This window comes from Phyllobates terribilis, unplaced genomic scaffold (assembly GCF_046119375.1).
Source record: "Phyllobates terribilis strain yellow unplaced genomic scaffold, ASM4611937v1 Scaffold_2__4_contigs__length_985480577, whole genome shotgun sequence".
Classification (NCBI taxonomy): domain Eukaryota; kingdom Metazoa; phylum Chordata; class Amphibia; order Anura; family Dendrobatidae; genus Phyllobates; species Phyllobates terribilis.
In genome coordinates, this window is record NW_027362762.1 from 175,483,513 (window position 1) to 175,505,955 (window position 22,443).

At 42.6% G+C, this 22,443-nt stretch overlaps 1 protein-coding gene across 3 annotated transcripts in view; it reads left to right on the forward strand.

The window, feature by feature from the left end:
* ARHGAP9 (Rho GTPase activating protein 9) overlaps nucleotides 1-22,443 on the forward strand; it is a 218,773-nt gene that overhangs the window by 79,145 nt on the left and 117,185 nt on the right. For all 3 annotated transcript variants that reach the window (XM_073663315.1, XM_073663316.1, XM_073663317.1), the window contains 2 exons: nucleotides 13,177-13,401; nucleotides 15,634-15,705. In XM_073663315.1, coding sequence (XP_073519416.1) covers nucleotides 13,177-13,401; nucleotides 15,634-15,705 — 297 coding nt within the window. The remainder of the gene's footprint in view (nucleotides 1-13,176; nucleotides 13,402-15,633; nucleotides 15,706-22,443) is intronic.

Consider the following 22,443-nt stretch of genomic DNA (forward strand, 5'->3'; position numbering starts at 1 on the left):
CATTCCCAGAAAAACACTTGCTACCCACAGTAAAATTTGGTGGAGGTTCCATCATGCTTTGGGGCTGTGTGGCCAATGCCGGCACCGGGAATCTTGTTAAAGTTGAGGGACGCATGGATTCCACTCAGTATCAGCAGATTCTTGACAATAATGTTCAAGAATCAGTGACAAAGTTGAAGTTACGCAGGGGATGGATCTTTCAGCAAGACAATGATCCAAAACACCGCTCCAAATCTACTCAGGCATTCATGCAGAGGAACAATTACAATGTTCTGGAATGGCCATCCCAGTCCCCAGACCTGAATATCATTGAACATCTGTGGGATCATTTGAAGAGGGATGTCCATGCTCGGCGACCATCAAACTTAACTGAACTGGAATTGTTTTGTAAAGAGGAATGGTCAAAAATACCTTCATCCAGGATCCAGGAACTCATTAAAAGCTACAGGAAGCGACTAGAGGCTGTTATTTTTGCAAAAGGAGGATCTACTAAATATTAATGTCACTTTTCTGGTGAGGTGCCCATACTTATGCACCTGTCAAATTTTGTTTGAATGAAGATTGCATATTTTCTGTTAGTACAATAAACCTAATTTCAAGGCAGAAACATTACTGTGTCCAACAGTTATTACACATATCAAACTGAAATAGCTGTTGCAAAAACACCAATTTTTATAAAACATTAAGCTTAAGATTAATAGGGGTGCCCAAACTTTTTCATATAACTGTATATATATATATATATATATATATATATATAGATGTCCATGTATACTACCTAGTTATATATATGTTTATTTATTTTGCATGCGTCGATCTTTTTGTGCATGTAGTCATCAGATATAAGAGATTAACATGTATGAAACAGAACATTCCCATTATGAGGCAAGTGCAAATTACAAAGTGACAAAACCTATGGCCATTAACATGCATTTTAACAGTCTTGACCTCCCCTAAAAAATCCGGGTATATGTATAAGGGCTACAAGTAACTGTTTTACAATTTTGGAATGCTTTTTATAGTTTTACATATTTTGTGATGCCCCAGACTGCACAAAAGGTCAGTCCCATTCTCATCCTGGAGAGTGGGATGATTTTTCCTCACTTGTCATCCGTGTGCTGTCCGTATACAATCCACGTTTTTACTCAGCAGCTATTAATCTTTTACTGGTCCATTTACAGTTTCCTATACTACAGAATTGTAATGTATCCGTAAAATCGGATGGTGCTCTGATGTATGATATGAGATTTTTTTTCTCGCGCTGTCAGATTTCGGAGTGAAATCGAAGCACGCTATAATTTGTTTCTCATGCCGAATACAGCTGAGAAAAAATATGCAGATTTGCACTGCCTCATTGAGTAACATTGGTCAAGGTGCAATCCAATTATTAACCTCATGTAAAATCCACACCAAATATACACCTAACCTAAAAAATGAGATAAAGACTATTTCTGAAGCCTGGTACGTTTTTGGTATGTCAGGTTATTTTTGTTGCCCTGTATATGGCTATAAAGTGTAGTTAATGCTTTAATTGGCCAATTAAGGAATACTTCAACAACATAAAATGTTTTATTAGTAGGGGAAAACCCCATTCATTTTTCTTTGCCCATTAATAATAACCCACAAGAGTTAGGTTATGCACAGTGCTTCGGCGTTTATACTGATATGGTCAGTAGTGTACAGTGACACATAGAGGGCGCCCTATTGTAGTTCTCTACATCTGTTATAAGGAGCCATAATACACCCATGTGCCTACAGTCTAAGAGTACTAAGACCATCAGCTAAAGTTCTGCACAATAACAATAATCCAAGGTGCAAACCTAGTGACTCACAGCCATGCTACATTTTGGAGATGATCTGATTACTTTTGGTTATTTCCTTATTAATGAGACAATACTGTGTTGACTCACCATCATGATTTATGGTTGGTACTTCTTTATTACCTCTAGGTTATACACCTAAATAGAAGATGATATTGGATTCGAAGTACACAGTAAATTCATGTTTTCTAGCCCATCTAACAAATTTTTGTAATCATGAAAAGTAAAAAACTGCAGCAACAATTTGTGTTTGTGACATTTCCTTGCAACGTCACAGGTATATCAATGATGGTGCAATCATATCATCATTCCAAAGCTTGTGTCTTCATCTTACTGCACGAGTAAATTAGGTGTTCTTAGAGTATATTATGAAAAGGTAGCACTATTAGCTCATTTCTTTTACCTATGGAGATATTGCAGCATGGTCTGTTCATTGTCCTCGCTGTCACTGTTCCTATCACAATGGTGACAGAGCTGTGCATTCACTTTTACGCTGGCAGCAATTCCGAAACCAACTCTAATTGTAATCACAGTACAGTATCTTGTTAAGGGAGCTGTCAGCACAAAATGACTGTTCAAACAGAGCACACCTCTCTCTGCCCCTACATTCCTTTTGTCAGTAGCATCTCCTAGCATGTAAAAGGGGTGTGGCATGTTGAAATTCAACATGCCCAATCCTTCTTTACTCTAAAAACTGCTGGTAGGAAAGAATAGGGCGACCCCCCCATACATATTAAAATGCCACTCAACCCTGCCACATTAGGCAATCATTATTTCTGGTAGGGTTTATAGCCACCTTTGAAATGGTCCTTTTAGAAGCTGACAGAAACAAATTGTCAGTAGGGTGTACTAGAAAGCAGGAAAATGTGTAAGCCAAGGATCTGCTGACATGTCATAGAGGTACAGTGGGTACGGAAAGTATTCAGACCGCTTTAAATTTTTCACTCTTTGTTTCATTGCAGCCATTTGGTAAATTCTAAAAAGTTCATTTTTTTTCTCATTAAAGTACACTCTACACCCCATCTTGACTGAAAGAAAACAGAAATGTAGAAATTTTTGCAAATTTATTAAAAAAGAAAAACTGAAATATCACATGGTCATAAGTATTCAGACCATTTGCTCGGGCCTGTTATGATCTGCAACAAGTACTAAGGAAAGAAAGGGGAAAGCTATCCATACAGTAAGACTGAGCTGAATCCCTACGATGTAGCGGGCTGCCTGTTCCTTGCGAACAGACCCGCATTAGTCCTCGGCTAGTCTGTACGAAGACCTAATGCAGGGATGTCAAACTTAAACTCACAGAGGGCCAAAATTAAAAACTTGGACAAAGTCTCTGGTCAATCAGTATACAGTATAATGGGCCCCACATAGTCCTCCATACAGAATAATGAGCCCCAAATAGTCCTCCATACAGAATAATGGCCCTCACATAGTTCTCCATACAGTATAATTGGCCTCACATAGTCCTCCATACAGAATAATGGCCCTACATAGTCCTCCATACAGTATAATGGCCCCACATAGTCCTCCATACAGAAGAATGGGCCTCACATAGTTCTCCATACAGTATAATTGGCCTTACATAGTCCTTCGTACAGAATAATGGCCCCACATAGTGCTCCATACAGTATAATGGCCCCATATAGTCCTCCATACAGTATAATGGCCTGTATGGAGGACTATGTGGGGCCATTATTCTGTATGGAGTACTATGTGGTGCTCATGTTGCTGCATGAAAGACTATGTGGGGCCCAGTATACTGTATGAAGGACTATATGGGGCCCATTATTCTGTATGGAGGACTATGTGGGGCCATTTTACTGTATGGAGGACTATGTGGGGCAAAATGGCTCCACATAGTGCTCCATACAGAATAATGGGTCCCACATAGTCCACTATACAGAATAATGGGCCTCACATAGTTCTCCATATACTTTCCTATACATGAAGAGTATGCATATGTTTCAAAAGATCCCAATTCCTACCAGTATAAGGAGTTCCATTGGGCAATTGCAGAAATGAAACAAATCTGCAAGGTGTAAATATGTTGACCACATTTTGTTTTTTTCCTCCACTTCTTCCAAGAAACAGAACTTTTAAATGTTTCCATCCATGTAGACCAGGGATATCCAACTCAAATACACAGAGGGACAAAATTAAAAACTTGGACAAAGTCGCGGGCCAACCTTGATATTTATTAAAAAAATATCTACAATTGAGGAAGTTTTTCTTTATCATCAAATATAATGATGAACCTTTTCATATCGAAACAAACTTAAAGGAGTTGTCCCACGAACAAAGTACATTTTAATTAATAGATGTTGAGAGTCAGATCACATGACCATTTGGGTATTTCCTCACGGGCAAGGGTGTACGGATAAATCATGTGGCCCCATAGCAAATGTTCTAATTGACTTGTCCCTCCAAAAAACCTTAATATTCGGTGGGGTCACAGAAGAGCATGTGTCACAACTTTGCAGCCCTTAGAAAGTAATTTGCCTCCTATTGAAGCCCCTGGATTTTCCTTTCATTGCTCCCATAAAGTATGATACCAACAAAAATGCAACCCAAACATAGTATGATATACCCACAATGAATTCCAACACAGTATATTCTCCCACAGTACCCTCCACATGAAACTACTGTACCCCCTTCATCCTCTGGTGACCCCATGGTGACCCCAACAAAGTATGATGCGCCAACTGTGATCCCCACACAGTATAATGGGCACCGTATATCCCTCCATAGTATAATGGGCCCCACATAGTCTTCCATACAGAATAATGGCCCCCACATAGTCCTCCATACAGTATAATAGCCTCACATACAGGTGCATCTCACTAAATTAGAATATCAAAAAGTTAATTTATTTCAGTTCTTCACACTTGAAATAGATCACTCTGTTTGTAATGACTCTATATAATATATGAGTTTCAGTTTTTGTATTGAAGAACTGAAATAAATTAACTTTTTGATGATATTCTAATTTTGTGAGATGCACCTGTAGTACTCCATACAGTATAATAGACCCCACATAGTCCTTCATGCAGAATAATGGCCCCCATGTAGTCTACCATACAGAATAATGCCCCCCCACATAGTCTTCCATACAGAATAATGGCCCTCACATACTCTTCCATACAGAATAATGGCCCCCACATAGTCTTCCATACAGTATAATGGCCCCACATAGTCCTCCATACAGAATAATGACCCCCACGTAGTCTTCCATACAGAATAATGGCCCCCACATAGTGCCCCATACAGTATAGTGGCCCAACATAGTCCTCCATACAGAATAATGGCCACACATAGTCCTCCATACAGAATAATGGCAACACATAGTTCTCCATACGGAATAACAGCCCCACATAGTCCTCCATACAGAATAATTGCCCCACATAGTCTTCCATACAGTATAATGGGCCCCACATAGTCCTCCATACAGAATAATGCCCCCACATAGTCCTCCATACAGAATAATGGCCCCTACATAGTCCTCCAAACAAAGAAAAGAGCACAAAAATTTAGCTTGGTTTAACTTGGTATACATGCAGCACATAAACGCATGTTCACAATGGCTATAAATCAGACAGAACCTACAAGAAACAAAATAAACATAAACCCTGCCCATTATACTGTATAGTCCTCCATACCGTATAATGGGCACCACATTAAAAAAAATAACTAAATACTCCGCCCCATATGCTTCACGGCCCAAAAAACTTGCGGGGATTGCCTGCCATGCACGAGCGATCCCCGCATGTTTTTTTTTGGGTGTCTAATAACCGTGAAACATCCAGGCAGGGACTCGAGCATGTCACTCGAGCACACGCAGTACATGGTGCATACCTGAGTACCCGATGCAAACTCAAGTAGCGAGAACTTGCGCTCAAGACTAATGACAACTTATTCAATATGATGACCTAATGTTATCAAATTCTGTGTCGTACCTCTGGGTTCAAAATGTTCACTATACACCTTAATAAAATCCTTGAGGGAGTTTCCAAAATGGTGAGCAGTTGGAACCCCCAGGTGCTTCACAAATTGATTCGTAAAAATGAAAAAGTGAAAAAAAAAACACTTTTTCATTTTTATGAATCAATTTGTGAAGCACCTAGGGGTTCCAAGTGCTCACTATGCATCTAGATAGGTGCCTTGGGGGGTCTAGTTTCCAAAATGGGGTCACTTGTGGGGGAGCTCCACTGTTTAGGCACATCAGGGGCTCTCCAAACGCGACATGGTGTCCGCTAACAAATTGAATGGAAAATCGGCTCAAATTGTTAGCGGACACCATGTTGCGTTTGGAGAGCCCCTGTGTGCCCAAACATTGGAGCTCCCCCACAAGTGACCCCATTTTGGAAACTAGACCCCCCAAGGCACCTATCTAGATGCATAGGCTATCCAAACACAACATGGCGTCCGCTAATTATTCAAGCAAATTTTACATTCAAAAAGTCAAATGGCGCTCCTTCCCTTCCGAGCCCTGCCGTGCGCCCAAACAGTGTTTTTTCCCCACATATGGGGTATCTGCGTGCCCAGGGGAAATTGCACAACAAATTTTGGGGTCCATTTTTTCTTGTTACCCCTGTAAAAATAAAAAAAATTGGGTCTAAAGTAACATTTTTGTGAAAAAAGTTAAATGTTCATTTTTTTCTTCCACATTCCAAAAATTCCTGTGAAGCACCTGAATGGTTAATAAAGTTATTGAATGTGGTTTTGAGCACCTTGAGGGGGTGCAGTTTTTAGAATGGTGTCACTTTTGGGTATTTTCTGTCATAAAGACCTCTCAAAGTGACTTCAAATGTGATGTGGTCCCTAAAAAAATGGTTTTGTAAATTTTGTTGGAAAAATGAGAAATCGCTGGTCAACTTTTAACCCTTATAGCTCCCTAACAAAAAAAAATGTTGGTTCCAAAATTGTGCTGATGTAAAGTAGACATGTGGGAAATGTTATTTATTAACTCTTTTATGTGACATATCTCTCTGATTTAAGGGCATAAAAATTCAAATTTTGAAAATTGTAACATTTTCAAAATTTTTGCCAAATTTCCGTTTTTTTCACAAATAAACGCAAGTGATAACGAAGAAATTTTACAACAATCATGAAGTACAATATGTCACGAAAAAACAGTCTCAGAATCAGGGGGATCCGTTGAAGCGTTCCAGAGTAATTACCTCATAAAGTGACAGTGGTCAGAATTGTAAAAATTGGCCTGGTCATTAACGTGCAAACCACCCTTGGGGGTTAAGGGGTTAAAGAACATTTCCCTGCTTATATTTTAGAAATGTTTAACATTTCATATTACATGGACCTAAAATCTGAGCCTATGCCGTCTGCAGCAGGTGCCACCTGCAGCAAAGTTGTTTGTACCCCAAAATCATGCCAAAAAATAACGGTATGGATCTCGGAATGCAGTGACTAAAACACAATTTTCTGTAAAAGCAGTAAAACATGAATAAAATGTGGCTTTGCCGTAACCCTACTGACCCCTAGAATAATGTTCATGAAGAATGTTGTAGAAACAAAATAGATATACATTCTACACTGTGTTCCAAATTATTATGCAAATAATATTTTCTCAGATTTTCCCAAATTACCTATATGAAATGCAGTCATTGTAATTTTCCAGTCAAATAACTATTAGAGTACAATTGAAAGGTTTTTGTACAAACTGCCTATGATAACAGTATATTTTTTAAAAAATAAAAAACTCAAACTGCACTCAAATGCATGTTCCAAATTATTATGCACAGCAGAGTTTTCAACCTTTTCATTTTAATTACGAACAAAAAAATTGTCATTTTTGAAATTATAAGCATTAGCAGGTTATTACAAACTGAAATCAAACAGTTTTCAACTCAAAACTTTATTCTAGGTGATGTTACATTTGTACATAGGACCACTTGTTCGAAAGGAGCTTATGAACTCTCTCGTCCATTGAATTTGTCAGGTTTTGGATGGTTTCTGCTTCGATTGTTTTGCATGAGGACAGAATACCCTCCGAGAGCTGTTGCTTAGATATGAACTGCCTCCCGCCATCATAGACACTCCTTTTGATGATGCTCCAGAGGTTCTCAATGGGGTTGAGGTCAGGGGAGCATGGGTGCCACACCATAAGTTTGTCCCCTTTTATGCCCATAGCAGCCAGAGATGCAGATGTGTTATGTGCAGCATGAGACGGGGCATTATCATGCATGAAAATGATCTTGCTGCGGAATGCACGGTTCTTCTTCTTGAACCATGGAAGAAAGTGCTGTTTGAGAAACTCAACATACATTATGGAGTTCATCTTTACCCCTTCAGGGATCCTAAAAGAGCCGACAATCTCTCTCCCCATGATTCTAGCCCAAAACATTACTCCATCTTCTCCTTGTTAGCGCCGTAGCCGTGTTTGCATGGGGTGTCCATCAACCAGCCATCCTCCACTCCATCCATCTGGACCATCGAGATCATTTCATGCATGATAATGCCCCGTCTCATGCTGCACATAACACATCTGCATCTCTGGCTGCTATGGGCATAAAAGGGGACAAACTAATGGTGTGGCACCCATGCTCCCCTGACCTCAACCCCATTGAGAACCTCTGGAGCATCATCAAAAGGAGTGTCTATGATGGCGGGAGGCAGTTCACATCTAAGTAACAGCTCTCTGAGGGTATTCTGTCCTCATGCAAAACAATTAAAGCAGAAACCATCCAAAACCTGACAAATTCAATGGACGAGAGAGTTCAGAAGCTCCTTTCGAACAAGCAGTCCTATGTGCAAATGTAACATCACCTAGAATAAAGTTTTGAGTTGAAAACTGTTTGATTTCAGTTTGTAATAACCTGCTAATGCTTATAATTTCAAAAATGACAATTTTTTTGTTCGTAATTAAAATGAAAAGGTTGAAAACTCTGCTGTGCATAATAATTTGGAACATGCATTTTGAGTGCAGTTTGAGCTTTTTATTTTTTTAAAAATATACTGTTATCATAGGCAGTTTGTACAAAAACCTTTCAATTGTACTCTAATAGTTATTTGACTGGAAAATTACAATGACTGCAATTCATATAGGTAATTTGGGAAAATCTGAGAAAATATTATTTGCATAATAATTTGGAACACAGTGTACATACTTCCAAAATGGTGATAAAGTGAACATGTCACTTGCTAAAAAAAGTAGTTAAATATCTTATAAAAATCCCTGAGCTGATTCTGCTACTCTTTTCCGTTTTGCGCTGCATCGCTCCATTGCAGAGATAATCACATTTGTTGCTTTTGGAGCACAGTATGTGAAATCTCTACGTGCAGTCCAACTGAGCATTTTTTCAGAGTCTTCTCTGGGGGCATGTGCTTTCACTCCACTCTCCCAGATGCTGCCAATCACACCTCAGCAGCATCTGAGACTGCGAGACCAGCTGCCATTATGGGTGAGGTTTGCCTTTTTCAGTTGGGTTTGGGGATTCCACATGTTTTCAGCTGCTTCATCAATTGCCACTTTTGCAAAGTCGCTAAATTTTTGTGAAAATTTTGTCCAGTACCCCCGTAATGATTTTATGTACATCTGAAATTTGCAACTTTTTTTTCCCTAAAAAGTCCCAAAAAAGGTAAAAGAAAAAATAAAGAGAATTTTTGTTTTTGTGCAAAATTCATAAACCACTGGCACCAATCTGAAGTATTTGGCACAAAAAAAGTCAATGCATACCACAAGACAAAAAAAGAAAAGTGACTTAAAAATAAATGAAAATAATGACTTTGACCATAAGTGTGTCTCAACAACATTTGTCATCATTAAAGTGAACCTGTTATCTGCCCTAGCCGCCCAAAACCACCACTACGTAAGTATTTATAGGATGAACCCAATACATGTGCATCATACTTAATCTACCATACAAAGTATTAAGAAAAGTACATTAGGATGCACTAGGACTCTATACTGCAGGGATATAATCAATAAATAACAACAGCATTAAGAAAAAAAACGCGATCAAAAAATCCCAATCACAACATAGAATATATAAAAATATCATATTTATTGAAAATAAAGTTAAAAATTACACATAGTGTGAAAGAACTTGTGGCAACAACATGTGCAAATAGAAGTAAGCTACACAACCTAGGGTGTGGCAAGGGAGATACTTTAAACAATCTTGAACATTCCCTCATAAAACTAATAGGTCGATAATTACTATATGACTACTAAAACCCCCAGTGGCCCAGAAGCTTACAGCAAAAAACTAGTGCAGTAATATTAACAGTAATATGGAAGATACCTACTGGGACAAAACTGGAGATAGCCACACACCGCAGGAGGTCGCACGTCCACCCCTACGCGCGTTTCGGCGTACCTTCGTCAGGGGACGTAAGTATTGTAAGCTTTTGCTGCATTCTAACAACTCCCTTTATGTGGCTTATGAATGTCAAATTGAAAACTTTGACGCTAAGCTCACAATATGCAAATTAGTGTTTGTTTAGTCTGGCCGGGGGCTATGATTTCCCTGGAGTAATTCTCCCTCTCCTCATATAAGTATGGCCAAGGGGATTTGAGTGACATGATTTGAAAAAGTGACGTCACTGCTGGCTCTTTGTGACTATTGTGCATATGTGCAGTGTTCTTCTTCCCTGAGAATATGCAATGAAGCTGGATATACGTATCAGGCTTCATATGCACATTGCGCATGCCTAGGAATGCAGCCGCTCAGATAGCCGCGAAAGAGCTCTGCATTTTCGAGCCCAAAATGACAATGTCAATATAGTTGACGTTGATGGTTTGTGTATTTCATTGGTAACATATGGGGCTGTATAACGTTTTTGGCCTGTAAATGTGGCCCTCCTCTGCGGCTCTCCGAGTCTGGCATCTGCTGTCTCCCTGGACATATGCAGTGCGCCGATGAAGCTTGGGATGTATATCCTGCTTAATTAAGCTTTTGTAGAGAGGGGGAACATTTCGTGCATATGCAATATTTGCAATGAGCCGGTGGTGAAATTATTCTTTCAAATCATGTCTCTCACTACAGATGAGCAGATCGCTTCTTGCAACCACGGTCCAAGTCAGTGTTCTCTGGCCTTGGACAGGAGTTTTGCGAACTTCCTGACTTTTCGGGTTCCTTGGTGCAGCATTTGATTGGCTGGCCTGGCATGACGTCATCTCTGCACCGTGTGGCGCACGGGTAATAATGCAACAGCACAGCCAATCATAAGATAAGCCTAAGAATGCCAAAAGTGTGCAAAGCAGTCATCAAAGCAAAAGGTGGCTACTTTGAATAACCTAGAATATAAGACATATTTTCAGTTGTTTCACACTTGTTTGTTAAGTATATAATTCCACATGTGTTAATTCATAGTTTTGATGTCTTCAGTGTGAATGTACAATTTTCAAAGTCATGAAAATACAGAAAAACCTTTAAATGAGAAGATGTGTCCAAACTTTTGGTCTGTACTGTGTGTGTGTATATATATATATATATATATATATATATATATATATATATATACATACATACACACACACCGTATATATATATTTATATTTTATTTATTTTATTTTTTTCAATCACAGTGTGCTCATAATGGGATTTTTTAAAAATAGGGCTTTGTGAGAGGAATATGCCCTAACGAATTACACATCTTGGACACTTAACCAACTCAAATCCTTTTGCCTTGAAAGTTACAAAGTCTCACTATTAACACTGTGAAAGAAATTCACTTGGCGTTAGCTTACGTACCTTTGTGCATTTTATTTTTACATTAGGCACAAGTTTTAGGGTTATTTCCATCCCCATCTTTCATGGCCCAGATTATTTTTTTAATTTATTTTTAAATCACCATTAAATTCATGGTGCTGTACATGTGAAAAGAGTTACATACATATTACATACATGAAATTAAACCAACTGGCAGACTCTTACAGAGGGGAGAGGACCCTGCCCTCACAGGCTTACAATCTACAGGGTAATGGGGAAGGAGACAGTAGATCGGGGGTGAAGCAGCTCTTGTGGCAGTGAGGTTTCTGGAGAGGGGGTTTGAGGAAAAATCTTAGAGGAGACTGGACCAGAAATGTAGAAGAGCGGAGGAGAGAAGGGGATCTTGTGAGGACGGGATATTATTTGTGAGAAGGTATTGGGAGTTTAGTTTGGAGTTATATGGAGGAGACAGATTATGGATCGCCTTGTAAGTCATTGTTAGTATCGTAAACTGGATTCACTGGAGTACTGGAAGCCAGCGAAGGAATTGGCTGAAAAGTAGCTAGAAGAGAGGTGGATTAATTGGGCAGCAGCGTTACAGACGGACTGGGGGTTGCAAAAGTGTTGGGAGGCCACAGAGGAGCATATTGCAGTAGTTGAGACTGGAGATGATGAGGGCATGTGCTAGTATTTTTGTCTATTCAGGGTTGAAAAGAGGGCGAATATTGGAATTATTTTTGAGTTTGAGGTGGTAAGGGTGTGGATGTGTGGTTTGAAAGACAGAACGGAGTCAATGGTTCCATCGTGGCAGCGGACTTGTGATACTGAGGAAAGCGTAATATCATTTATAGTGATAGACAAGTCTGGTATGGGGGAATAAATGAGATGAAGGAAAGATTATGAGTTTGTTTTTGTCCACATTGAGTTTTAGAAAGTGTGATGAGAAGGACGATAAGACTGATAGACACTCTGGGATTTTGGACAGCAGAGAAGTGACATCTTGGTCAGAGAGGTAGATTTGAGTATCATCAGCGTATAAGTAGTACTGGAATCTATGGGACTTTATGAGTTGTCCCAGGAAAAAGGTATTGATTAAGAAGAGTAATGGTCCAAGGCCAGTGCCTTGAGGGAAACCAACAGAGAAAGGGCAGGATGAGAAGGTAGTATTGGAATGGGAGACACTAAATCTGCGGTCATTGAGGTATGAGGAAATCCAGGAAAGGGCCAGGTCTTTAATACCAAAGGAAGTGAGGATCTGTAGTAGGAGAAGTGAATAATCAACTGCGTCGAAAGCAGAGGCCAGGTCTTGAAGGAGGAATATTGTCTGTTAGCCTTAGTGGACAAGAGTAGCTCGCTGTGCACAGCTGTTTTTTTAACTGAGCCTTTGGTGGCCATGGCCTAGAAGCATTTATTCCCATCTCGGCCATGGAAGGCAGAAATAGGAATAACCCTTTTAAGTTTCACAGTCACACAATCCAAGTATTGGAGTACTTAACATGATGAATTATAATTGTTCTATATGAAAGCTATCCGAAGGAGAATATGACCTGAACATGGATAGAAAGTTTTCTATATATGATACTATACATTGCTTATTTCAACTCTGCACATATTCATTCTCTGTCTCACAGTCTGTCTGTCCATGTGACTTTTGTACTACATATTGTCATGCTTTCTCCTTCGGTTAGGCTAGTTTGGCTATCACAATGCAGGATACTACACCAGTTTACAGCAACCTGGAAGAGATGAAGCTGAGTAGAGGGGCTCCTCCTAGCCCTACATGTTCTCCTGTCCACATTGTGGAGAATTGGGAATATCATGTCGACCCTATTACAGGCAGAAATTTCTTCATCAATATAGAGACCAGAGAAAAGACATGGAAGCCACCGAGAAGGTCTAAGACTCCAGGACGTGTGAGTGTATTTTCTATACTGTTTTTATTAGTAAATTTATAACTAGTAGCTGACATGCTGCTGACATCAAACCTTGGGAAAAGGTTAGAGCTAAATGTAACCTTTTAGCTAGCCATGTAATTGGTGTTAAGTTTTGGGTTTGCGGCATGCACATATACACTGTGGCAATATTATAGCTAGTAAAAAATAAAAATGCCAGTCATAGGCAATATCTATTCTACATTTGTTAGTGGTGTGCTGTTCTCCAGACTTTTATTTACTGTACTTTGGGCCAGATTCATCAAGACCAGCGATTTTCACGCTGGTCTTTTTGATGGGGTGTGCTGGAGTCAGACGCTCCTGATTCATTAAGAGGCGCATGACTCCTAATGAATCTGGCACGTCTGAAAAGTGGTGTGCTCCTCACTACAAATCAACTGGAGGTTGGGGACTGGAGGGAAATTTGCAGAGTATGGAACACCGCTGCTTGTCATGAATTTAACGAGTGGGATTGCCACACATCCGTCCCTCCCCAGCTCTGCCCACTTTGTCGAAACTGGGCAACAATGGCATGAGAACAGCAAAAGTTGCAAAATTTTAGCACACCCTCACGTTTCGCCAACATTTTGTGACTTTTCAAAGCTTTTCACACAACAATTCTGGCGTAAAAATCTTTGATGAATTGGGATCTTTGTCATTCTCTGTTGAGGATGGTCAGCATTTCATTATATCTGAATAGAACCCTTAGCAAGTGATGGCTGACTTATGGTCTGATGAATAAAATGTTTTATGATCAAAAGTCGTGCTAAGCACTATATCCAAGTTTGCATTTGGCAGGCCAAAAAACTAAAAGTTGCTCTAGCACAAGATTTCACAGTACAAACTGCATACATAATTAAACCAATATCTTACATCTGATGAGGCTGGTTTATTTATTTTGATCTATGTCAGCATGGCTGTATAATCTGGATTTTATAATGAACACCCAGCTATCGAACTAAATAACTCATGAGTTCAAGTGTATTCAGCCTCAGCCTACTCAGTCTGATTGACAGCTGCAGCTTGTACTGAGCAGTGTGAGATATCAGCAGGAGGAGGGACACTGAGGATCTATAAATCAGGCTAGGTGGGCCAGGATTGAGTTACGCTTTTATAAAGGATTATACAGCCATTCTGACATGGCTATAGATTTTCAAAGTAAATAAGGCATGCTTTCAGACCTACGAGATCTATTTAGTAATTTACACAGTTTGTGTTGTGAAATCTAGTGACAGATCTGTTTCTAGACCAAGTTTGTTTTCACCAGTATTAATGCATTTCTTAAATGCAAGAAAAGTACAACATTCAATGCCATTTTTGCCATTTAACGGCCATAAACCATAACTGATCATCAATGGACCCCGTTCATCAATGGGATAGGTTTGGTTCTATTTGAATCTGTTGTAGCTAAGATGTGAGCAGAGCGTTAATGATTGCTATTCAGATTACAATTACATTAATAATTCAAAAACGTATCAAATGTAACAAATCTAAGGAGAAAGTGGCACTGTCACCCAAAGAAACCAGTAACATTCCAGCTCTCATTTTTAAATGACATTTTGGAAAATGAAAGCTGCACCCTAATTTTCTGCTTTGGGCAACTTTTCCACTTTTTTTCTAGCATCAGTTGTAATATATCTCCCCCTTTAACCACCAAGGTTAACAAGAATTGTATGTGAAATTACTACCAGACAAACCCAGTTTAATCAATTCAGGACCCCATTAAAAATAAAAGCGGTATATTTATATATACTCACTTCCTTTAGCGGCGCTGATCCCGTGATGTCAGTGCCGCTGTTCCAGGAGAGTGACGTGACTTATGACACGTGCTGATTCCAGCCAATAAGCAGCCACTCGTCACCTATGGCCTTTACTATTTTGTCAGAACGGACGTCCGCACTGATGGAATATTGATGATCTGGAGCCAAAGAGCGTCCGCTTATTGGCTGCAGCCGGCAAATGACACAAGTCAGGTCTCTCACTGGTAACAACAGCGCCAACAACGCTGCAACGGTACGCCTACAGAAGACGAGTGGCGATTGTTTTTTTTTATTTCATATGGGGTCCTGAATTGATTAAACTGGAGTTGTCCAGCAGTGGACGAACCCTTTAAGAACTTTAAATTTAAATCAGATATAAATGTTATTCTATGTTTTCCATTTATGATATTATTGATGTTATATGATTACATTTCTGTGTCCTCTACATACACAGGCAGTCACACCCCCCACCGATTTTGAATCAGCTGAAGAAAGTGATGATCCTCCATCCAAAGTACAGCCAGAGGTACTGATCAATTATCACAGTATTTTCAAGATGATATAACTTTTTGTTAACTTTTGCCCTCAAGACTCCCTCCCTCTAACAGTATTCCTGTAGCACCGTGATCTTCAACTCCAGTCCTCAAGGCTCAGCAGCAGATCATGTTTTTAGGATTTCCTTATGTTATGTTCACACACTGTATTTTTTCAGCGTTTTTTTTCTGCAGCAAAACCTGATCTCTTGTCAGGAGGTTTGTTTAAGGTTTTGCTGTGTTTTTAGCTTGGTTTTTGCTCGTTTTTTGTTTTGTTTTGTTTTTTTCACTGTCCTTTTGTCTCTTTATGCAAGTTCAGTGAAAAAAAAATCCCATTCTGGTTTTGGCTCAAAATGCGCTAAAAAAATGCTGAAAAACCTGACACCTGCGTTTTTGGTGCGTTTTTTCAGGGTTTTAACACCACCCATTACTTCCAATGGGTGAAAAACGCTGAACAAGTGACATTCTCTATTCTGCAAAAAAACATGCAAAGCACAAAATACTGATCAAACAAAAACCAAGGTATGTGCATGAGATTTCTGGAATCTCATAGACTTTGCTGGTCCTGTAAAACGCAGCTGAAAATTTCCATAATAAACGCATTAAAAAAAGCTGAAATAGCGTAATGTGTGAACATAGCCTTAGCATTACACAGGTAATGGAACACTGCTGTAACAGACTCATCACAACTATTTATTACATGGTCACCCATATATTATTGTGGCTACCAGCAACTTCACTTGATTGCCATAGCATAAAATAAAAGAATGGTGTATGAAAATATGTTCATACTTTTCATTAAGAAATATATTCAAGCACTTAACATTAAACATTTCTGGCATGGTATGAATCAGAAGTAAACATACCATTGGTGCAAGCTGTGCAACCACACAGAGGCCCAAGAGGTAAGGGGGCAACCTCTACTTCCAAAGCAGGTGGGATTGGGCATTATGATGAGTTACTGGGCTGAAAAGGGCCCATATATTGTTCTTGCACAGGGGCCCCTTCTATCTGTGTCTACCCCTGGTATGAATGTAGAGTTGTCGTTTCTACGCTTTCTACATTAGAAGTTTCATAAACATATAATGCCTTCATATCACTTAAACACCACATAGTGACCCTATTTCATTTGACTCTGCAGTGAGTGGGGATTTCCAAAAGAAGCATGGTATAGCATCCCCAGAACCTTAGAGGGGTTCTCCACTATAGGAAAAGTGGACCATAAACCAGTTTCTCAGCATTAAAAAGCCAATGCACTATAGCTGTAGTGGTGATGTCACGACCATAGTGCGAATCACCGCTGCATACAATCATGTAGCTTAGCAGCTATGCTGATGTTGACAACATGAGCGGACAAATTGATGCTCGCTGTAGTTGTGACGTCACCGCTTCAGCCATCGGAGCTGTGGAAGTGATCTAGCATTGGGCCAAGGGAAGGTAAATATATCTGTTTTTTTACCAATATCTGATCAATTTTCTAAATATTTGAAAACCTCTTTAATAGTAGAAAGTAGCTGTGGATACAGCCACCTGGTCCCACGTTTCAGCTGCTGCATGCGGTTGAAAGCCACCATGATGTTTGTGTGCTTATGCGCGCCTGAATGTGGAGGTCGTCTTTGGCCTTCTTGAGGCAGATATACCATGGGTCCCTACTCTAAGGCATTTGGTGGTGCTTGAGAAAACACTGATGAGGGGCATTAGGACATACAGTATCTAACTGATACCTTTAAGGTAGATAGGTCCATCGGGGAACCTAGGGATCCTTTATTGGGTCTGAGGTTTAACACATAATTCTCCTCCAAGGTCCAGTAGAAGACAAGTCCAGTGGGAGCTAACTTCAGAGCCAGCAACTTGACCCCATTGCAGATATATAGAGAATGGAGACCCGTGTTCACTTCTTGTGGTCTTTCCGTTGTACTTTCACTGATTTGATGTCTTCAACATGACGCATTTGAAATTGAAATAGGCTCATTCGGAGCCAAAAAGGAGCATTATGGGTGATGGATGATGCTTCATTTACTTACATAAAACTACTACAAAACTATTGCACTGAATGAATTGTATTTGGAGAAACCTAAACCATTAGATAGCGGAGTTGTAATTCCAGACTAATATCCAGGATTAGTAAAAGTAGTCAAATGGATTTATATTGATAACTTGGAGGGAACCTAACAAAGAAGCAGCACATTTAAATGCTTCTTTTGGGCATAACTTAGATATGCCTGCCTGCTAGTTTTCACTGCAAAGACAAGAAATCCATTAGAATACTTAGGTGTTCCAAATTATCACAGATAAAAAAGGGCACAGGTAAATCCAGATTGAACATGATTAAAATAATAAAAAAAAAATATATATATATATATATATATATATATACATATACTGTATACAGCGGGTGAACGAAGTATTGAACACGTCACCAATTATATAAGTAAATATATTTCTAAAGGTGCTATTGACATGAAATTCTCACCAGATGTCGATAACAACCCATCCAATCCACACAGGCAAAGAAATCAGACCATAGATGTCCATAAATTAAATGATGTGTAATAATGAGAAATGACACAGGGATAAAGTATTGAACACCAGCTAATATTATTTTTCACTAATGCCACGTTCACATGTTCAGTATTTGGTCAGTAATTTACATTAGTATTTGTAAGCCAAAACCAGGAGAGGAACAATCAGAGGAAAAATATAATAGAAACACGTCACCACTTCTGTATTTATCACCCACTCCTGGTTTTGGCTTCCAAATTCTGATGTAAATACTGACCAAATACTGAACATGTGAACTTGGCCTAAGTGGCAGGATTGCTTTCTAATTACTGATAGATTTCAGCTGGTGTCATGACTTTCCATGGCATTTTGCACCTCTTTTTACATCCCGCTGTCAATCCCTACCGACAGGGGCGCGCATCATTGAATGCTCCTATTGGCGCACACGTGGCATGATCGTGGGGCGTCGATGGGTTGTCATGACAGCCGGGGGTCTGCTAATGCCTGTCATTACGATCCTCCTGTTCATAGGAGATCGTGATTTCTGCTATTTAAGCACTGCTATGTATAGCACAAGCGATGTACAGCACTGCTATATATAGCACAAGGGATGTATAGCACAAGCGATGTACAGCACAAGTGATGTACAGCACTGCTATGTATAGCACAAGGGATGTATAGCACAAGTGATGTATAGCACAAGCGATGTATAGCACTGCTATGTATAGCACAAGGGATGTATAGTGTAGCACCCTGAGGATTCGGCTGCTACAGGGGTATTGCACCTCAGCCAGAGGTGTGGTATTCCACTCCCGGGTAAGGATGGAGTGTGGAACTGAGCTCAGTAGGCTGCATGCACTACACACATCCCATTTCCGAGGAACAGACCGATGGTACTCCCACTAGAGAAATGTGCAGGTACGACAGTGTCTGTTCCTGGCTGGAGTGGGAGGGGGGTGGAACATCCCAGTAGTGTAGGGGCAGATAGGGGGAGCAGTCTGGGTAATGCTAGGAGCTCATTGGGTGCTGGTCACCTGAGCTCACACATAGAGGGAGTATATAAGGTGGGCACCATCTTAGGACAGGGTCTTTTTGCAGAGTCAGAGGAAGAGAGCAGAGGAGAAGAGCAGCTCCAAGGCCAAGAGAGAGAGAGGAGAGAGAAAGACCCAGAGGGGGAGAAAGAAGGAACTCCAAGAGCCCAAATTAGACCAGAGGGTGAAGAGTTGGCAACAGGGTACCGGATCCCAAGCTGGCAGAGGCTACAGCACACCTTAGCCAGGAACCGGAGGTCGTGGGCAGGACTGATCTGCCACGATCACCCACTAAATCCACCCGGAAGGCAGACCAGGAATAGGGTCAGGGAACCCAGAGACAAGGGTTTACCACCAAGAGGCCCGAGGGAGCCGGACATAGGTGGATCCCTGGTGGGGAAGGCCAGAGAAGAGGACAGGACAGAAAGGGAGCTCAGGACCACGCTCCAGAATCACCTGGGGGTTGGCCGAGTCCAGGACCTGGTGGATGCAGCACGGCTCGGGTGGTCACTTAAGGCCGGAGTGACCAGAACAACTGCAGTAAGTAAACAAACCCTGAACTGCACAGCCCGACTCTGAGTCTCATTTCCATCCCCGCTGCACCACCACAACCCCCATCCTCTGCAACTGACCCCCTGAGGCTATACCCCTCCCGTTGGGGGTTATACTACCTGAGCTGCACATACATCACCAGCCTCAGCGGACCCTGCTGCAGCGGCGGCCGTACTGACCGCAATTCAACGGGTGGCGTAGTCGACACAAAAGAACATCTAGTAACATCATAAGGACTGCCACACACTGAGTTTGACACCCTGGGCACGGACCGGGTCACAGCCACTCGGAGACTACAACCCCCATCTGATCCGGCTCCGGGTATTCCTAACAACACTGGCCCAGGGGGCGCGTCAACTTTTGGCGTAGTCGGCAGGATAACGTGCCCGCAACAACCGGGTACTGCGTGCCTGAAGAAAAGTACACCGTTACCTCAAAAAGAAGTCTCCCGCCGGTTCTGGAGGGTCACCGCCAACGGACCCCATCACAGGTCGTTTCCCGCCGGTTGTCCGCCATTTGCAGCTTTTTCCCGCCATCCATGGAGTTTCCCGCCACTGGGAGACGATTCCCGCCATTTCCGAAGATTTCCCGCCTTGGGGGAGCGGACGCCATTATGGGCGTGCCAGAGGGTGGCAAGAGGCCACCTCCCATCGTGGGCCAGGTCGAAGAATGGCGCCAAAAGCGGAAACCGCGCCCACCAACAGAGACTGTGATGCTGGAAGTGTCCATCAGCGTGAGAGAACTGCCCCTGGAACTGAAGTTGCCCCGGGACCACCCTCGATGTGGGCGGAGACAGAAGAAGAGAGCAAAGATGGGTGTCGCCTGGAGCAGTCTGGAGAGAGCGCACCCGGAGACAAGACGTCTGGAAGAGAGTCCAGAGAAAGCACACCCGGAGATGGAGGGAGAGCCAGGCAGCACCGACCCAGTGGTCAGGAGCCTGATGCGGGCCGCCACTCCAGGCAGCACCGACCCAGTGGTCAGGAGCCTGTTGCAGGTCGCCACTCCAGAAGGCCTGCTGAAGATCCTAGCACAGCTCCCCCGAGACCGGGAGTGTGCACAGACTGCGCTGGAGGGCCTCGCACAGAGGTTGGCCCGGGTGCAACGAGAGACGTTGGCGGAGTGGAGCCGAGAGATGGCCCAGCAGACCGGAACCCGTCAGCGGAGCACGCCACCCGAGACGAGGAGACAGACCGCCTCTGAGGATGGCGCAGGAGGACTGAAGGCAGGAGACGGCGCCGAGAAGGGAGCCGAACGAATGGAGGCAGGTAAAGGGGACGTCACTACCCCGAGCCGGGAAACCGCGTGCCTGCCCCAGCTCCCCGTCGCAGAGCCCGAAGTACCCCCTGCCGTGCCCGTCGCTGCAACGTCACCGCCGCAGACTAGGCCTCAAACGGAAGCCGCGACCCCTGTGACGTCACACGCCTCGACCCCGAGCGTGGCCAAGCAGGAAGTACCATCGGCCTGGTCGCAAGGCCTAGTACCCCCGGGCGACGCAATACCAACAGCGCCCCCTACCTCCGCGGAGCCCCCGGCCTGGTCGCAGGGCCAAGTAACACAGGGCGCCGCCGTTCTTACGGTGCCCTTTACTTTCAAGGTGCCCCAGGCCTGGTCGCAAGGCCTGGTTAACCCGGGCGCCGCTACCACCACGGCGCCCATAACACCTAAAGTACCGCACCTGGGTGAGGACCTGTTTGCCCAGCATACGTGCCCGGATGGGCAGCCCTTCGTATGGCCCCAGGAATACATCCAGCTGGAGCTGCAAAAAGCAAGGGCCATGTGCGAACCCCTGATCCCGGCTCCAAAGCCCATGAAGAGGATCTCGCCCCCCTAGAAGAGACCCAGTTTGAGTGGGATCCCACCGGAGAAGACCTCATGGGGTTCACTCAGGAGACTCGGGCAGCCGCAGCGGAGCGTGCAGAGTGCTGCCGCCAGCAGCTCGAGGTCTTTGAGAGGGAGCGGAGAGAGAGGCGGGTCCGGGAACAACAAGCCCAAATAAGGAGCGCGGAGCAGAAGAGCCGGACCAGGAGAAACCCCCGTGCAGCGCATGGTCCCCGTACCATCGGGACTGTGATAAAGTTCAATCTGCAGCATGGGTGGGGTTTCATCAGGGATCACCGCACCCCAGGCGACGTCTTCGTGACCAGGAGAGACGTTGAGTCCCACCTACCGGAGGGACACAGAGGTCGTGACCTGTATGTAGGGGACGAGGTCACCTTCACCCGGCACAAGTGTGCCAAAGGACCCTACGCCCTCCATGTGCATCGCCTGACGGAGGAGGAGCTGCGGTGTGAGGAGGAGCAAGAGGACCCGGACGGGTCTGAAACTGAAACTGACCAACAAGAAAGAACAGGAGGACGCCGTCGTTGAGTACGGTAGTGAAGAGACTGTATATAGTTACCCGTAAGGGTACCAAAAACTGTTCTAGTTAAAATATAGTCCCCGTTGGGACCAGCCAATTGAACTGTTAACCCCGTGTGTCCCTATTCCCACTGACCAAGGACTGAGAGCGGTCAATCCTCCCTAATACCTGGCCGAGGACTGAGAGCGGCCATATCCCCTTGTATATAGTTGCGCTTCCTAAAGCGCCCCCTACCGGTTTTATAGGAAACTGTTTTATTCCAAGAGAGACTGTCGCACTTTACCCGG